Consider the following 20003-nt stretch of genomic DNA (forward strand, 5'->3'; position numbering starts at 1 on the left):
TTGGTTTGTCAGGAGTGCAAGGAATAGTGGGATGCATGAGTCAAGTAGAAAATAGGCCACTCTGTTCCTCGTTCTATAGCAGTGACAGGAGATGCAACACTTGCAAAAGCTGAAATCTTCATGTGAATAAAACCGTTCCAGTTATTGCTGCTTCTGCTTACCTTTAAACAAAGAGTTTAAAGGAGCCAGCTTTCTCTCAATCTATAGTTATTTTATTTTTCTTTGACTCGCTTCCTGGGTTTGGGCAACAGAGGTTATTAAAAATATTACTTGTATAGCTACTTGGAAAGAAAAAAATATTTGTAATTTTATTTTAATCTGTACGTTTCAAAACACCTTTCAAAAAGCAAGTATGTGCTTTTTAATCTTGTTATGGGGGGAATGACAGAAATATGGAGTGATCAGCTTTCAGAATGATGGCAGCAGAAGGGGCAGGATTTGTACCCTGGGCAGTTCCCAGGCTCACCACCTGCTCAGTAGCTGGTGCTGCCCTGGCAGACCCTTTTGCCATGTTACTCTTTGGCAAGTATGAAAGGTTTGGCACTACCCTGTACTGTACAATGTATCAGCTGAACAAAGTGTATAGATTTAAATGCTACTGTAGTAATATACTTTTTAAAAAAAAAAGCAAAAGCCACTGTTAGTAACTTGGCAGGTTACTTTATTGTTTGACAGTTGCAGGTACATTAACAATACAGTTGGTATAAAACAGGCTTCACTTTGGCTGCCTAATATGGAATCCCCTTTTGGAAATTGGGTAACAGTGACTCAAGTCCAAAAATATGGCATACAGGCATAGGAAGGGGAAGACAAATGAAATATTCTTTCCCTCCTCTCTGCCCTATTTTTCAGTACTGGAAGTTTGTAACTGAGGAGGAGAGTCTGTTTTCCTCCTTGGAGTGATGCTGGTGTGCAGTGTCATTGATGTAAAGTTCTTAACTTACAGCTTCCAAGTCCACATAAAAGTCGAGTGCCCCATTTTTGACAGTGTTCAAGGTCAGATTGGATGGGGCTTTGAGCCCTGGTCTAGTGAAAGGTGTCTCTGCACATGGCAGGGCAGTGGGAACTAGATATTTTAAATTCCTTCCTACCCAAACTGTTCATTGAAAGGCAGGGCATTGGAAGAGAAAGAAGGATGAATTACATAGCCAAGACAAGTATATAATCTAACATAGAAATGCTGCTTGTGGTTCTGGCTCTGTAACCTTTTTTGGTTTAGTTTTTTTACTTGATGAATCTTATTCGTTTGAAGCAGAAGTCAGGAAAATATTGATTAAGAGAGAAAAAAAATAGCCTGCTGTGAGGCATGGCTCCCTTGGAAGAGCACAATTTCTTCTGGGGCAACTCGCTGTATTTGTGGTTTCTGCTAATATCATTATGTTGTTCAGATGTTGAATCCAGTCACACTTATGACTCAGATCACTGTGGTGTTAGAAAACTTTAAGTGTAGAAGCAGCAAAAGTAATCCACTCGATCTCTTAAATCAGTATTCATGTAGCAATTGTTTTGTTTACTGTTCTCCCCACATTGTTCTTCTGTAAAACTTAAATTGCTTAAAAACTTAAATAGCAGACGTGTGTCAGGAGAGGAAACTTGCATTCAAGTTGATTAAATGGTAGAAATGAACAATGTTGGTGGTAAAATCACAGGGGAATGAGGACATGAGTACTGCAGTTACGTTTGCTGTTAGGAGGGAGGAAACTCATTGATATGGCAAGGATTATACTCTCTTGAATGTGAAACTGGAATATTATGTAGTGATGCGAGTTCATACTTGTAAGATATTAAGGGTCTATAATAGTTTATGTATTTATGTCTTGTTTCCTCTATTTGACGTTGTCTCAAATGTAAGTAATGTGAGTGTTCAGCTGCAATTGCTGTTTACTAATGTAAACCTGATAGAGGCTAAATCACAGAATTATTGACCAAAGTCAGAACGCAACATATTTGATCCTGAACAATTACCTCTCTGCAGCAAAATCTCTTATCAGTTATGGTACTGAAAGGCTGTGGTTTGCTTCCCACTTTCTTTTTTCTTTTCCCTGATGAAACTCTTTATCTTGAAGGTATAAAACAGCTCAAGGTTTTTGTGCTGAAGGTGTTTATGCCTCGCTATAATCTCTCAAAAGCTAAGTAGACCTAAATACTGTATTTGCCTTTATGAAAATACTTATTACCACTGAATGCTCTCTCTATGTGTGAGGAGAAGCAGCAGAACTAAACCAAACCTGTCTAACTAGTTGCCTGTAAGGCATTATAATAGAAAAGTCCCCAAACTGGGAAGAGATAATTAGTAGTTCATAATTATGCCTTACTGAAAGCTGCTGGTGCAACTATACCATGGCCTTGCTTCCTGCCCAAGAGATAGTGCAAGTGGAGATGAGTAGTTTTTAATGCTTCCCACAGACTCTTGCATATGGTCTCTCCCATGGCTATTTTGTCCTTTCTTCTGTTACTCACCCTGAAATTTAAGTGCAGAAATGAGCTGTACAGCCCATCATTGCCTTTCAGAAAGCAAATTGCATTCAGCTGATGTTTTGTTTGCTACTGTGGCAAGCGAAAAGGTGGTGGTAGGAGCTTGAGGAAGAAAGGGGGTGAATGAGATGTAGCAGAGGTTGTGTTTTAGAGGAAGACGTGAAGATTTTTGCCAAGCTTGCAGAGGAAGAGTCATACATAAATTAGCTCATAATAAGCTGTGAAGAAAAACCTCTCAGAGTTTAGTGGTGTTTATTTTCTAAAGAAATGAAGAGGATAAGAAATTTTGTGTTACTGAGAGGGTTAAGAGTTTTCTAGTAGTGCTGCAGGAAAAGGAAGTAAGAGCTTGAGGGGGGGAAAAAGAGATTCCTTTTTGCCCCCCCACCTGGCAAAGCATGGTAGAACAGAGGCTAGGTCAGAAACTAAATACTTCTCTTGCAAACTACTTGACATAGAAATTTAATATGTTGGTGTATTTCTGGGTCATCCAGTCTAATCTGTTATATTGTAGGTAGAAATATAGAAGTTTCTTTCATAAATTTATTTTCAACATGGGTATTTTCACATCATACATGATTTAAAAAGAAACCAAAAAATCAACGAAAGCCCCAAGCCCCAGAAATTGCCATGATTCATAACACTACCGATGTTTGCACAAGTAACCAGAATTTCTGTAGAACGTCCTAACCAAATTGCACTAGAGATTTATCAGTAACATTAAATTTCCCTACATGTTTTGAAAATACCTACTGAAGTGGCTTCTTTGCTTCTCCCAGGCAACTATCACTAAAATAAGAGGGCATGGTCTTAAGCTGTGCTAGGGGAGGTTTAGGTTAGATATTAGGAAGAAATTCTTTACAGAAAGGGTAATTAGGCATTGGAATGGGCTGCCCAGGGAAGTGGTGGATTCTCCGTCCCTGGAGGTTTTTAAGATGAGGCTGGATGTGGCACTTAGTGCCATGGTCTAGTAACCACAGTGTTGGATCAAGGGTTGGACTCAATGGTCTCGGAGGTCCCTTCCAACCTGGCTGATTCTATGATTCTGTGACCTTAATCAAGCTCATGATTTGCGTAGGTGCCTTCTGACCAAAGTCTTTCTCCTCTGCATTTAATTAGTGAATTCTATGTTGTTTGCATGTACTGGCTGCTGCTTTATGTTCAGTTCAGGAGAAGGAATGGTCTGTATGTGTGATCGGAAGGGAAGGGACTGCTAGCATAAGTGATTGGCAACTCTTACATTCTGCTTCCAAAGATACGTCATTTCTCGAGCTTCTTTGGTGGCATTTGAGAGCTGACATAGGCTGCAATGTTTCTTTTTCTTTTTTTACTGAAATAAAGTGTTAGAACTTAAAAAAGATTTATTTGTTTCAATAACAGCGTGTTTGCCTGAAGGAATGCTGAAACTGGTCCAGGACAACTGCTTTTAGAATAAATTGGCTAACTCAATAAGTGACTTTAGGAAATGAAGAACAGTTTCTACTTGTGTAGCAAATACAAGAAGTTTATTGTTTTGACTTGACTTACGAGTTTCATGTTATCTAAATAATTTAGGTTTATTAAAGACCTCCCAGCTCTGACGGCTTGGTTTACATGGTTCACTTGACTATAAGGTAGATGACTGACAGATAACAATGCTAGTTGTGATGATATTAGAAATTATTATACCTCTTGTGAAGTTCACTATCTCAACAGATTCAAGAAAAATGTGCAGATATATTTTAAATAAAGATTAGCTTCTGTTAACAAAATCCTGAGAGTCTTTAAATCAACTGATACTTAACTTCTCTATCTGAATTTTTTTATTAATATTTTCTTAGACTTTTCTGTGGGAGCACAACCTTTCATTTAGCAGTGGGTTTTTTTTGAGAGCTTATGAAATATTGGTGTATCTAATAAGACTGAAAGGGAAGGAATATTGTAGAGATAGTGTTAACTGACCTTTTCAAAATGCATGTCTGTAAGTGTAGGTTGGGTTTTTTGGTTGGTGTGGGTTTTTTTATGTATTTAATTTTACTTTATTCAGAAGCAGAACTGACTTTTCTGGTTGTGAGAAAGATTGGAGGAGCTGGGATTACTGTAATAGTGGATCTCTGAAGAGCATTATTCATGTTTGCTTCTGTCTTTCCTAGGATTAGCAATCTTAAAAAAAATATTTTCTGATGAGGTCACTGTATAACTGCATGTTTCTGCCTCGGTTGTCATCTGTTTTCTACAAAGTTAATGATCCTGGAGTATTCTAGAGTTGTTCATCTGGTAGGTGAAACCACACTGTGGTTAGGCTTTTCAATAGGCAAAGCAATGGCTGTAGCTTCCTGTGTGTGCTGGCAGTGTCAGATGGCTCACTTAAGTATAAGGGTTCTGGGCTAAATAAGAGCACAGATATGAACTGGGGAAAGCCTCGGACAGTATGGCTTTAAATGTGTTCCCATAAACTGAGCCTCTTGTGCGGTATGATTATTTTTTTGTTCACTCTGTGCTGACTTAAGTAGAAGATGCCATTGATTTCTTTTTGCAGCTAAGTGAAAATAAGTGTTATAGGCAATTGACTTGGAGGCAGAAGCTAGATCTGCTGGAATGGAAACTACATCCAGAGCTGTATTTTGAAGCAATGTGTCTGGTTTCCTCATGCATTAGTTGCAGGAAGAATCAATTCTTTTTATGTGGCCAGAAGGTTTTCTGCCTTTCTGTTCCTCCTTTCTTTTTCTGTCTTTATTAGAGCACTTGGAAGCATTCACACAGGTAATGCTGGGATTCTGCTTTGACTGCAATTTTCCTTGACTCTCCCACCTCATTGGTAATGATGTGGGGTCTGAGAGCCTGAAGAGATCTGATGATGGAAAGGCCGCTCCTGCATGACATTTCTAGCAGCATGAGATTAACTGTTTGACTCCTAAGTAGCTTGTTTTGAGGAGACACCTCTTATCTTATGGCTCATGAATTTTGCAAATTCAAAGGTGTTTAGAGAAAATTCTCACCTGTGTTAATACTCTATGATTTATCACAGGTTCATGCTAAGATTTAACACTTTGCACATTAGAAAATGCAGTGTTCGTTCTTTTGGTTCATTATCACTAGTGCAGTTTAGAGTGGGTGTCACCCATGTCTTCAAATGTGTCTATTCCTGAAACAGAGTTTCTGTATCAGTTGTTGCCCTGTTTTCCTGGGCCTCGTAGACTTCAAAGTTATGTTCATATCTTTTGATTAAAACCAGTCATTGTACCAGATAACCAGTTGTTCCTTTGCCCAGGTCTGTCATGCTCCAAATGAGAAACAGGGGTAGACAAATTGCCAAATTTAATTTGACCTTCAGTTCAGAACAACAAAGAGACTGTTACAAGTTGAATGCCATTTATTCTACCTTCAGCATGACTTCAGTGGTAGGGAAAAAACCAGCATAAAACTTCATCCAAGAAGTGCTCTTAAACCCCAGAAAGAGTGTGAGAGAAGCCTATTCTGACTATGGGACATGAAGTTTTAAAGTTTAAAGGAAGCAGAACATGGCTCCCTTTCCCCAGAACAGGTGTGATGATTGCTGACTAAAGGCCTTGCTTGTTGTTGAGAAGTAGCAAGACTATCTTAATGGCTGGAATAAGGGCATCTAAACTTGTGAAATCCTAATCCCCTGACACTGAAGTGAGGTAAATGGAGAGTCTTCATCCCAAAAAAACATAAAAAATTATGATTTTTTAAATTTTTTTTTTTTTTTATGTTTCAGAGTCAAATTAGGCCTTGTGGTAACTTCATGAAGTTTCATTCTGGTCTTTATACCTTCTTGTGTGGGTGTTTTTTCAACTTTGCAACTTTCCAACTGTAACAAATGTGTTGTCTCACACTGCATATACAGAATTTGGATCTTGCTTCTTACTCATGATCTAGGTTGCAGCATTTGTATCTAAAGGCTAATTTAGTTATTTAAGAATTACATCCACATTGTGTTAGTAAGCTTTTGTGTAGGTCTAGCTCTGAGAATTGAAAATTTTACTGTAGATGGCTTGAACTAGGAAGTCTGAAGGAAAAGAAGAACAGAAAATTTGTAATATGTCTCTGATAAATCTGGGCTTTCAGGTGTGTTGGGAGAAGTGCTTGATTGTGTCATGGGCCATAAAAGGAAAACTGAGTAACTGCAGCTTTTAGGCCATTGTCTTTCTAATAGGTTTTACATTGAGTTGATAATTTTGTTTATTCTGCTATAGCTGAACGTAGTATAAGGATTTAGAAAAGAAATCTACATCTGGTGTTACAAATATGTTCTTGCCAAAAAGATCCCAAAGAAATAAAGTTGCAGTATTTAGCCAGATTTAGCATTACAGAGAAAGAGACATAATGCATGTTAAACTGGACTGTATAGTCCTGACTTCAGGACCTATGGTTACAAAATTCCAAAACCAGACAGCTAATGTTCTTCACATTTAATGTTATTTGCAAGTATTCTTCTTACGTGATTTTATGAAGCAAACAGCAGATTCTTTTTTGGCATAATCTAAAGGACCCTGTGTCTGTGGCCTTGGTACATAATTCATCTTTATTTCAGAAGTATTTTCCTCATCGCTGCTGCTGTTCCTTGTTTTAAGGTAGCAACTCCTCACATGCAGTATCCTTTCTGGAATGAAGGTATTTCCTAAGTCTATTCATTATTGCAATCAAACCTGTCTGTAAAGAAATAAAATCAGGTACAGCTCTATCCCCTGCTGTAATACAGCAAATGCTGGAAGAAATTATCTGGAGCAGCAGAATAATTTTATAGCTTTCAAGATTTAGTGGGAAGACTTTAGTTTTTACCTTTACAAACAGGCTGTCAAGTCCACTTAGCCCAATCTGTCATAATTTTACTTGTATGAAATTCACAGTTCTCAGTCACTCAAGATACTTTGGAGCCAGTCTTATTTTAGCAGTGGCAGCAACCCTGCAGCTGGTTGAGGTCTCTGTGAATCTTCATCAATAAATTTGGAGTGAGGGTGGCAGTGATTGAAGTTGTGCTCTCTTTCTGTACAAATTCAAAGTTTTATTATTATAGGGTAAAGGCTAAATTTTAGTAAGGTTAAGGTTAGTAAAATTTCCAGTGGTCTGTTATTACAGAGATCTTAAAGATCTATCTGTGGCTGTAATGTGAAATAGTCTGTAATTGTTGTTAACAATTAGAAGGTATCTATCTAAAAAGATTTGCCTTCAATTTTCTGAATTAGAAACTACTGGAATAAAGGGAAGAGGATATAGTTAGCTTATGTGTAATGGTACTGGAATAGCCCCAGTCTTCTCACATTGATATTAAGAGACCTCTGCTCCTCACTCCCAGTCTAGTGAAATCATAGCTGGGAAAAGGCATATTTTTTTAATAACAGAAAAATCTTATCAGTGCTTTTAAAGAACTCATGTGGTGGTGGATTTCTTTTAAATTTTTGCTTACCATCCTAACTGTTTTATATTTTGAGTTTCTTATCTGTCTCTCAAAACGAACTAATGTAAATGCATTGAAGTTCAGCATGTATACTGTTGGCTGGAAATAAATTAAGATCAACCTACAGATTCACAGCTTCTGCCATTTGTGGCTGGTTACTGTGTGGATGCAAAGGAGTTGGCTGAATTGCTGACTGGATAAGGCTTGATACAGTTGGAGGATAATAGTAAAAGAAAATTACTTTCCTAGTCTGTTGAACATGCACCTCAGTGACACCATATGGGAATTTTTTTGATCTTGTAGTTCTTTTGGCTTAATGACTGTTTCTATATGCATAAAAAAACACTAAAGCGTAAGAATTCATCACTTTTCGGGAAGGATTTTGGTCCCTTTTTCCAATCAGTCATAGACACAGTTTTTGGTTCTGTTACCTTTGTAAAGGGCTATGACCCGGTGCTATGTATAGGATTAAATCTGTGAGCAGCTTGCAAAAGGTAACCAGTGCTGAACACGATCAGTTTAGTGGCTTGACTGCCACGTTCCGGATGAGTTTTTCTGTTGGCTTCCAGTTGTGCTTCAGTGTCATGATTTTGCCTGTTCTTGATGGGGGGAAGTTTGCAACTCACTACGATCTGCTGCTGAGTGATTAACTTTATGCTGCCTAGCAGCAGTTAAACAAAGTGATCAGAGCGTAACCAGATACCTGTATGGACATTGTGTTCCAGGCAGTACTGTGAAGGACACTGAACTCCATAGTGTTCCCAGCCTTTGTCCTACAAAGTCACAAATGCTTGAATTCCATTAGCGTTGTCACAAGGGTGAATTGTTGTTGTTTTCTATTACTTTTTTTTTTTTTAGCTAAGTGTTGAAATGTTTTTATGGTGTGCCTTTTTGTTTAAGAAAATGTGCACTTTAATTATTATTTAATTAGGGTATTGTGCACTTAATTTAAGACAGTTATTATTAGTATATACAGTAATGATAATATCTGTATTAACTTATGTGATAGTCACAGTTGTAGCTTCAGAGTGATTGAAGTCTTTCATGCTAGTTCCTTGATGTGGATAATTAATTCTGAAGTTTGGATTTATGTTAAATTATTTGTGAATTCAAGAGGAACCATCATGGAAAGTTTTAAAATTTGAATAATAGGGATAAAACAATAGTTTGAACCATGTGCTATTTTCAAATCCTCCTGTTTTTCTTATGGTCTTGGGCAAGTTGTTTCTAGTTTTCCACTGACTTGTTTGTAGAGTAGTTTCTCATATGATGGGAGGTCTCTGAAGTACAATTGCCATAGTTAAGACAGTTTAGCTCCTTTGAAATGTAATTACTCTAAATCTTCTGAACTGCATTCTTCTAAAGTGAATTTGATACTTTGTTGTTTCCAAAGCATTTGGAAAATGGCAACTGAAAGTGTTACCCAGAAGAAGCAGTAATCATATTTTCATTTTCCATTTTGAATACTGCAGCTGGACATAAACCCCTGAGTACAATTTTTGGGGGGAAGAGGGTTTTGCTTTGCATTGTACAAATTAAAATGTTAACATTAACTTTAGGGATTGCAGAGTTGGATATTTATTTGTGAGGGAGAAAAGCTTAATCTCGAAGACCAAGTTTTTATAATGGAGGGATGTTCTCAATAATTGCTGATATGCATGAGGACCCTTGCATTTGGATGCTGCCTACAGCAACCTGAAATACAGAGATGGGAAGTTTTCAGGAGGGCAATATCTCATATCAACAGTTTTCATTTTCATAAAAAGTTAATCCCTTTTAAAATAGCATGAGTTTAATGCTTCTGAAACTAGAAGCCATGTTGATTTTAACGTTTAACCCCTAGTTTTGGATAAGGGGACTTGAAGTGTAGAGAAGCCTACTGGTGGTGTGGCATGGTACTTGTTTTGTCAGGCAAGTTCTTCTGCATCAGTTTTGAAAAGCTTTAGTAAAATTTAAGTCACAGCCTTTTAAGGTACGGAGTTCCCTTTCAGTTCTCCTTTGCTATATTTTTTGCTCAGAGTAGTCTATGGTCTTGGTCTGTGTCACTTGCTCCCCACCCTCAGACAAACCCCCACACAGCAGGACCTTCAAGTTAGTTGACCTGTTCCCAAGCCAGTGTTTCTGTGGACCATATGAAAACGGTTACAGAGACCTTGCTTCTGCTTGGCTGTTACCAGCATGGCTGGTCTTTTGCCTCAGACCGGAGCTATGTGGTTTGTTGTTGTTTGGATTTGGTTTTCAAACTTAATCATGCTTGCTTCACTTCAGTAAAAAAATGTATTGATATAGGATCTGTCAGAAATGGATTTATGAAAACTTTCATGCTGTGTAATGCTGTATAATTTCTTGAAACGTGTTCAGAGTTCACTAGAGTTTTCCTTCAACACGAAATAGAAAAACTTCCCCGTCTCAAGTGTTTCATAAGAAAATAGGTCTTTAGGGAGTGAACAGTATATTTACCTATCACACACACCATTTGATATTATTTATTGAATTCTTACAAGTGGGCAAATGGCTAATAAAGTACCTATGGTTGGGTTTTTTTTTTTTTTGGACACGTTATTGAATAACCAGAATTGTGTGTTTCATCAGATTGCATTGGCTGACTTGGTATTGAAGTTTTGAATATATTTCTTTCTTTCTCAAAATATCTTGAGATTACTATTGAATGGGAAATATTGTTAGCTGAAACACCACTTTTGGAAAGTGCTTTAATCAGCTATTATGTCTGCGTAATAAGAACAGTTAACTTTGGAAAAGCATTCATATAGCCTTGCATTTCTGCTGGAGCAAGTGAATGGTATTTAAAGGAAGCTGTGTTTATGATTCCAGAGCTGGTGGTAAAAAAAAGAAAATTAATACATTTTGTCAGATCTAGAATATTATATCTTTGAAGTTCTTTATCCTTGACACCTATTTATTTTAGCTAAGTATTTAATTATTCCTATTTTTGCTCATTGGTCACAAAACCTAGTGTTCTAGAACTATCAACTCAGTAAGTCTGCCTTCTTTTTGCATATGCCATAATATCTTAAGTTGTTGGATTGTTTGGTTTTTGGGTTTTTGTTTTAACATCTTTTGTAATTTCTCGTTTGCATCTTAAAAGCCTGCCTGGAGTGGCTGCCTGTCAAGCTCTGACGGGCTGGCAGTGGCGGTGGTGCTGAGCAATGCTGTTGAAGGCAGCGTGTGCCAAGCTCAATCTCTACAGTGACCTTCGATCTGTGAAGGTCTGAGTGACTGGATGCAATGCTTTGCATCGGTAGAACTAGTTCAAGGGTAGCTGTATCAGTGGGGTCCTGTGCCCAGGTAAGCAGATGTGCCAGAAGAAGTATATAATGCAGTGCAGTAGTGACTACATTGCCTTGGGATTCTAGCTGATAGTTGTGCATGGGATTGTTCTGTGCTGCATAGCTTAAACGTGACCATAGTTTAAAAGCCATGATCAGTTTTAAATGTCCAGAGATGGTTTTGGTTCTGCAGACAATATAATCTTGTCTTCACGGTCTCAGTAAGTGATCTCAGTTATGGAGTTAATACTTTGCAGTGTATGTAAATCTTCTGCGTAGATAGCAGAACCATGTATAAGAGGGAATGGGCAGTTATTATTTACTCTTTAAAATTTGGACTAATTAATGAAATCAAAAGCAATTTCTTTTAGATAAGGTATGATCTTATTACCTGTGAAGTTACACATTTCTTGGTTCTGCATCTTGAGCTGAGCTCTTCTAAATGACTAATTCATGAAAATAAAAAGCTGCTCAGCAGGGAAAAAAGAAGGAATCTGAATTATCGTGTCAGTAGATCCTGGTGAATTCTGCTTAGGAAGCAGACACGCCCGCTTCTGAAATTATTCTTGAAATACTTGGTGAACAGCTCTCGTGAGCTGTTAATGCAGTATTTGGCCTGATTTTAGTAATGGTAACTTTTTAGGCTTTCTTTAGCCTAGAAAAGTTTTGGGTGGTGTCCCTCTCTCACCCCAAGTACAGATTTGTAAGTTATGTTTCAAAACACTGTGATATGAGGCTATTTCATTTCAACTTTCAGAGATGATTAAAAGTTTATTAAGAGGAGGGTCCAATCTTATGTTGACTGTTAAGATTTTCATCTGAATGTCTGAATGGGTGAATGTTTTGGGGGTAGTTGCAAAGCTTGTTGTAAGTTGCCATCCTTCCCATTTCTCTGTAGAAAACTATCTGTGCAGAATGAGAATATATTTATCTTTGCCAGTTCCAAAATAATTTCTATCACCTTAAAGTAAACCATTCCTTCACTTTCAGCTGCAGAAGGCTCTGGGGAAAAGAGGCCCTTCAAACCTGTAGCCTAAACATGCTTGGTCTTGCTTCCTTAGAAATCATTCTTGTACCAAATTCCAAAACACACTGGAACACTTTATCTGCTTGGGAATTTTCCAGGCATGGGATACTAGTGTGGTGTTTTCACAGTAGTAGGCACTATCCTGGAATTTCAGGAAGTGTCCTCCAAAATTCTCTGTAGATATATTTGCAGTTATTTGCAGATATTATCTCTCTTTTCAGAGAGAAATAGATACAGGTTAACAAAGTTTATTTACACAGAAGTTTTGGGTTGGGATTTATAAAGTCTTTGTTAAAAGAAAACTTGCTTTTATTATCAAAGTATTATTTATGCATAAAAGCAGATTGGCTTTTCAGCTTCTTGATCCAGATGAAATTAAAATATTTCATTAAACTTGTACTGATGGGTGTAATATAAGTTAGAGCTAAACATACTCTTCTCTTTTTTTTTCTTTTTGTGTATATGTGTGTACAGAAAAGATGAAAAGGAGTATGCACTGAAGCAAATTGAAGGTACAGGGATTTCCATGTCGGCCTGTAGAGAGATTGCAGTAAGTGTATATAAATGAAAGTATTTTTACTGACATTATTACTCAACAGATATTTTATTTTCCTCGCATTAAGTAACATAAAGATTATCTAAATGTTTTCTATAAAGTATGCAAACATGAAAGTTTATTCAGATGTGAGCTTTTTTTTAAAATGCTTTCTAAGTCGTAATTTTCTTTTTAGTGGAAAGGAGTGTTCTTTCCAGGTAATAGTAGGGCCTCTTTCTGGTATAATTTGTTTCTTCTGCTTTGATATGTTCAGAGGGAAATAAATGTGAACTTTTAAATGAAGTCTTATTTTAAAAAGGAATATTTTTAAAATGACTTGAAGGAAAAAGGTTCTGAAAGATTACAGCTACCATTACAAGTCCACTTGCTAAAACTGTAATTTATTTCAGACTAATGGCAGCTTGTTCTTCTTTAGCACCCGAGAACAGTTTGTTCTCCTCATTTCTTATTTGTTTTGCTAAATAGAGAGAAATGTCATAGCAAAATAAAAACCAACTTTAATTGTATTTTTATTACATGTGTCTTAGGAGAAAAAATTGATTCAAAAATTTTGCACTTTGAAACACATTACTGCCTATCATTTCTTCAAATTTGGTAAAAATTAAGTGTTTGTATATGAAGGTAGAATTTGATCTTTAAATGTTTTATTTTACATCTGAAAATGTGCATTACTGTCAAAATTCTGGTACCAAGTAAAATTTTGCAAGAATTTGTTGCATTGCAAAAGACGTGCACTTGCTTGATTAAATATTTACCTTGTCTTAATGTTGCTGTGCTGCCAGCTGTTGAAATGTATGTTAGGATTGTACCTAAAGCTTTTTATAATCTAGCAGTGTTGCATTGAAACACAGCATTCAGGTGTGCAATGCAATTTGAGGCATTAGAAACGCATGATGTCCATGAACTGAACAAACCACTGTATCGTGTTCAGTGTAGTGTCCATGGTAATTCTGTATGAAGAGACTTAACAGATAAAACTGCTATCCTTTTAAAGTGCTTATCACTGTAAGGTCAAGGTCACTTGTGGATTTCAGAGGTGGCTGCATTGCTGTCAGTCACTTTACACAGGATTTACCCAGTGACCTTTCTCGCTAATATTTCTGCCTTTGGAGGAAATAAGAAATCCCCTTTTAACATCAGTACTAGGTTGTATTCTTGCTGCTATGAAATCGGTTTTGACAGCATTGAGGGGTTTTTGTTTCTTGGATCGTTGTTCTTTGTTTTAAATTGTGCTCCTATGCAGATAATGTATGGAATAGTCTGAAGGAAACTTTCCTGTTGTCATGACAGTGGTGTGGTATGAAGCTGGTTCTGTCATACCTGGACACAACAATGTAAGGAAGTAGAGAGTGTCCAATTATTTAAAGTTGATGATACATAACTATTTTGGTCTTGTTTTTCTTTTTTTTTTAAACTATTTTTTAAAATTAGTAAAGCTTTGTACAAAACCCAGTACAACCTGTGAATTTTGATTTCTATTGTGTAAGTTACTTGATTACTTTCAATGGTTCATCTGGTAATTCTTGGATTATACTTTACTCTTCTTCAGACATTATTGTGAAACTCTGTAACCTGAGCTAATGGAGCAAATCACCATTTGCCTCAGTGAAATTTCAGGTTGGTCAAATATTAGAAATGTGAAAAAGGTAAAGCTGAAATAGTTGAAAAAGAAATACAAACTTTTTGTCATATAGAAACAAGCCAGAATCAAATGCATTTTCCATACAGAGAAGCAGATTTCTAATTAATGCATCAATAGCCTATCTTGTATTTAAAGGCTTAGATAGGTGACAAAGAGGGTAATGTTTACTGATTAAATAAAGATTTTCAGCCTGGAAAGAGGCCATTTAAAAAATGTCATGAGTAGTTCTCTTGACATTCAACCCACCCGTACCCTCTCCAGCAGCAAAACAACCCCAAACCCAAACCCTGCCTTGGAAACCGAGAACATGAAAGGGACACCGGTGTGCATTCAGAATATTTTAATAATTCTGTAAACTGAAGACACTTTACAATATGCTCAAGAAATATATTACTGAACTAAAAAGTGTTCAGTTTTGCAGTCCAAGACCATCACTTTGCATGTCCTATTTCTTAGACACTCAAAATAATATCTACTGGCTAACTTTCCCTAAGACAAAAGGCTCCTCTCTTCTGACGTTGCAAATTTAGTTGGTCTGTCTTTCCTTTGGACTTTGAGAACCATGAAACTTCTCTTACCACCATTCATATGAGCTTTTCCTGAAAGAAGGCATATGGCAGTGAAAACATCATTTAGGCAGTTGGTTCCTGGGGCAAGTGATTGTTACTTCATTTCAACTGTAGGGTGATACTTGCTGAAGGATTCCATATTTCAGCCAGTTCTGTTGTCTTGAATATGAAAGTATTAGAAGGTATTCTTATACATCAAAAGACGTGTGTGGGGAAAAAAAGCTAATTTGTTCCCTGTAACTCAAGTTTATTCTGAAGATAACTGAAATGGCAACGATTTCTATGTTCCTTTTATGAGGCAGATTATTGCTTGGCTTAAGCAACAGCATGTTTTGAAGAACAGTGGTGTAAAATATGAATGAGAGTTATGAAATATAGAGTTTCATTTTTAGATGATTATTTATTTAATGAAAATGACATCTCTTTCAGCTCAAGACTTGAATTAACTCATTTTGGAACTTCTGGTTGGGGGAAAGGAAGACTTTTATTCAGTTATGCTGCTTTCACATTTTATGTTTTGCTCCTTACCTTGTCTAAGTAATTAGGTAGGTTTTCTAGAACAAGTGGAGACAGAAGCAGCAGACCAGAGTGGTATTATTTGTTAGGGCTGTTTTTCTCCTGTGAAGTATCCTGATCTTCATTTGTTCTGTTAGAAACAAATAGCTATAACTTTAAAAGTCTGCAAACAGCTAATGGTAATGGAATTTTGTATTTCTTTATCAAAAAACCACCAGGGAAATACAGCTTTATCTGAGATTTCTTGTCCCAAAGGTTTCACTTCCTGTGAGAGTATTATCCAAATTAATTCTACTACTTTGCTTTTCACCATCAAGAGACTATAGACTTCTAATTGTGGATTTTGGGAAAAACTAATTCAGAATAAAGAAAAATAATAAGCTTTTTCTTAATCCGTACCATTCACTAAGTACTTAGTAAATGTCTGGATGTGTAGCCTTGTCATGGTTTGAGAGCCCCAAAAATCCTTGAGAGTGGAAGAACTTCAGTGCAATTGTCATTACTGGCTTATTTAGCTGATATGATGCAGGTCAGAATCTTAAGTGAATGGAGCATGTCAAAAAGCAGGATCACAGCCCAAACTTTATGAAAGCAGACTTGAACCTCATCTTGGAAGAATTCTGTTGAGATACAGCCCTGGAGAGAAGAGGATACAGGAAAACATGTTGGTATTCAAGGATCAGATTCAAGAAATCTCCATCCCAAGAAGTAGGAAAGCAAGCAAGGGCAACAGGAGGCCTGAATGGATGAACAAGGAGCTCCTTATTGAACTTGGACATAAAAAGGAATCAGGAATTCCTTTTGGAAGCAGGGATTGGTAATACAAGAGAAGTATAGAATTGCTGTTTGATCTTGCAAGAATAGGGGTTAGAAAAGCCAAGGCTGATGTGGAGTTGAGTCTGGCAAGGGACCTGAAGGGCAACAAGAAAGGATTCTACAAGTACATGAATATCAAAAGGAAGAATGGGGAAAATATGAACCTGCTGCTGAATGGGTACAATTGGTATGGAAAAGGCCAAAGTACTCAATAACTTCTTCTGCCTCATTCTTTACCAGTAAGGCCAGGTTCAGAAATCTCATGTTCTTGAGACCAGCGAAAAAGTTGAAGGAAAATTTACCTTTAGTGGAGGAGGTCCGGGTTAGGAAGTGTTCAAACTGGACATACACAGGTCTGTGGTGCCTGATGAGCTGTGCCTACAAGTGCTGAGGCAGCTGCTTGGATTTCATTTTGAGACCATCCTCAGTTATCTTAGAAAGATAATAGTGAATGGAAGAGAGCAAATGTCACTCCTGTTTCCAATGAGAATCAAGGGAACTACAAGTTGATCAGCTACATCTTAGTCACTGGGAGGGTGCTGAAGAAAATCCTGGTGGAAACGATTTCCAAACCCACGCAAGACAAGACAGTGATTGGGCATAGTCAGCCCAATCGAAGGGAAAATCATCCATAACCAATCTGTTAGTCTTCTACGATGAGATGCCTGGCATGGGGAATGAGGTGAATGCTGTAGATTGTTTATCTCGACTCTACTGAGGTTTCTGAGACTGTCACCCGTAACATTCTTGCAGACAAGCTAACACAGTCTGTAGACAAAGATGACTACTACTAAAGGTTTCATGTGAACCAGTGACTTGAATTAGGTCCTAGATGCTGTTTGGTCAACTCCTGGTCCCTTCCAGCTTTTTACCCACCCTTGCCAATGAGAACTTCCCCTCTTCAAGGATAAATTACCAACTGTAACCATCTGCTCTGTAAATAGTAATCTTAATTCTAAAATTCATTTGATTTTTCTATAATAGGGTGTTTTTATAGATAATTTTTTTTTTCTGTAGAGGAAGAAAATGAGACTAGGCTGTTGCAGATGATTTAAATGGGAGAAGTAGAGCCAAAAACCAGTGTCATTGCTAACCTAGCCTTTTTTAAAGAATGCCCTAAGTGCTGCAGTTTTGCCCTGTGTGAATGTTGGGTCTGGGACTCGTAACCATTTTAGTTGCCACATCCTATGCCTGTGTGTACTGTTTTTTAGTGAAGGCTACTCTTTCTGGGAGACCTTTAAATGTTGCCAGTATGCTGTGGGACACTAGTGGGAGCATTAGTTGACCTTTGTGTTCATACTTGCATCTATGGGTACAGGCTAAAATAAATTTAGACTGTAATGTTAAACGAGTTGCTGAAAGCTTATTTGAACAATTTAGAATGCACAAATTATTCTCAGGCCTTTTGCCTACTGATGCAGTGTATGTTACAAACTGCTAGAGGGTACAAATATTTTGGCATCTTCAGTTTCTGAGAGTGGGCGAAGTTTTAGAAGCCTTGCAGGTTAAATGATTGGTCTTTGTAACCTTTTTGCATTTCTCAGCTTTCTTGAAGAAGGCTCTGTCTCACTGTATTTATATTCTTTTCTGCCTTCCTGCTGTTTGTGGCCTTCCTTTGTATGTGGACAGCTCTTCTGGGGTTGTTTCCCTCTTCTTGGGTTTGGGGAAGCTGTGGTGGTGTGGCACTGAAGCTGAGTGGAGAAGGTCAGCCAGACTTAATGTCTCCATCTTGAAGCACTTGATGCTTTTACTGTGTGTTTCTCTGTGGTGCTGCTGGCAGCAGGGACATTCAAGGGGACATGTTGTGCCTTGCTGGTAGAGCTAGTAATGCTTACATACTTTTACCTCTGTCGGGTGCTACATGTCATTTGCAAGCTGCTCTCACCTCCCTGGTTGGAAACCACTTAGTAAAATGAGCTAAACATGAAGTTACTTAATTTGAGACTGTGGACCAGGCTGACCTTCTAACCTGTTTGACCTGTCTCTGCATCTCTTAAGAACGCAGAAAAGATCACCTGTACAGAAATGATAACTTTTCAGTATTAATAAAACACTTAGAAGATTTGTAATGCCATTAGTTCTCTTTTAATGAAGTTGCATAGATTTTTATAGTAGGTACAAGTCTCTGCTTCAGCTGTATTGACCTTTTCTTTGGCCTTGACTATCATAGCAGCTTGCAGTACTTACTACTGTGTAGACCCATGTAGGCCTTGGTTCCTGGCTTTGTTGAAGGCAAGATTAAGTAAAAAAAGGCTTTAAAAAAGTCTGTGTCCCTGAGTACATTTGCTGTAGGAGATTCCTTTTGAATGTCAGGGCTTCTTTTCTCTTGCCAAGATAGAATAAGTGAGTAGAATATTTGGCCACGTAAAATCTTCCCATAAATTCTCTACTACCTAATTAGAAAAGATTGTTAGATTTGTTTGTGGAAACTTTGAAACTCTACTCCCCTTTTCAATAGCTGAAGGTAGTGAAAGAAGTGAAAAAATGTTTTTGAAGGGATTTTTGTTAGAGAGCTAAGGCATGTGTTGGCTAGACGTGCCTGTGCATTTTGATTTTATAAGTATGAATCAGCTGGAAAAAGGTTTTTGGTTCAGCTACATGACAACTCATGTTTTGCATACCATAGGAAGAATAAGAGCTCTCTGCATTACATAGTTTAATCTTGTATAATCTGTGTAATTTAAATGCTTTTTGTGTAAGGGAGTACTTAAATTCCTGCTTTGGTTATTCGTCAAAAGGATTCTGTAGACATTTTCTGTCTTTTTTTATTTTATTGTACCTGAAAGAACAATTAACTTCATTAAATGAAAGTATTACATAAGTAATAAATATGTGGAATAAAACAATTTTTGTTTAATCAATTAAGTTGACTTCTTTTATATCAACTCATAAATACACTGTAGTGTTTATGAAAAAGTTTGAAGCTCGAAGTACAATTTTTTATCAAGTAATCGTAACAAAAGTAGAGCATCATCTGAAGAGGCTGGTCGACTCTGTTGTCTTACTACAGCTACCTCCTTCAGCAATTTAACAACAGCAAAAAAGAGCATGCAGAGAAGAAAGGAAAAGAGAAACACTGCTTTTAAATATCTAAATGCAGAATTAAAAACTTTATTTCTTTTCATACAGAGGGTACTTTCCTTTACTTGAAGTTGTGTCTCTGCTCAAAGTGGGAGAGCAATATCAGCATATCAACAGCAAGTATGTTAAACAGAAAAGGAAAGCCTTTACTGCAGTCTAGCATGATATGAGCCAAAGAAACTTCTCTATGAATTTGATACTTGGCATCAGTTAGGATATAATCCACGTGCCCAGTGCAGCTGACTAGGGAAAAATGGGTGTTCAGTGCTATTTAGACTCAATTTTTCTTTGCCTTGAATTTGTTGTTTGCTTCAGATTCTGAATATTCTGAGAACATAAAAATGCAAAACCAACTGACGGTGCCTTTAACAGAAATGAAAAAAAAACAAAACCAGACCTCTCCAGGTTAAGCTGTAGACAGCAATGCACTGAAAGCAGATAGCTACTTTATCACTCAGTTGAAGAACAACAGAATTGCAGATAATGCAGAGAAGACTTTTTGAAATATTTATCTGCAAAACTTAAATACTTACTTCAAGATTGCTTGTGTTTGTATATGCACAAATGAACATATATGCTCACACGTTTTAAAGCTTCAGTTGGAATGTTTTGTAAATTTTGGGTTCTTTTCTGAATTTG

General features: G+C 37.1%; 1 protein-coding gene across 3 annotated transcripts in view; it reads left to right on the top strand.

Moving 5' to 3' along the window:
- The window catches only part of CDK19 (cyclin dependent kinase 19), a 126240-nt gene that overhangs the window by 4345 nt on the left and 101892 nt on the right, over positions 1-20003 (top strand). For 2 of the 3 annotated variants that reach the window (XM_051792189.1, XM_051792188.1), the window contains exon 2: positions 12659-12734. The exons of the other annotated variant lie outside the window; for it this stretch is intronic. In XM_051792189.1, the coding sequence (XP_051648149.1) occupies positions 12659-12734 (76 nt within the window). The remainder of the gene's footprint in view (positions 1-12658; positions 12735-20003) is intronic. 3 annotated transcript variants of the gene reach the window in all.

Source organism: Manacus candei, unplaced genomic scaffold (assembly GCF_025592945.1).
Source record: "Manacus candei isolate 608988 ecotype Guabito, Panama unplaced genomic scaffold, ASM2559294v1 h1tg000034l, whole genome shotgun sequence".
NCBI classification, from domain to species: domain Eukaryota; kingdom Metazoa; phylum Chordata; class Aves; order Passeriformes; family Pipridae; genus Manacus; species Manacus candei.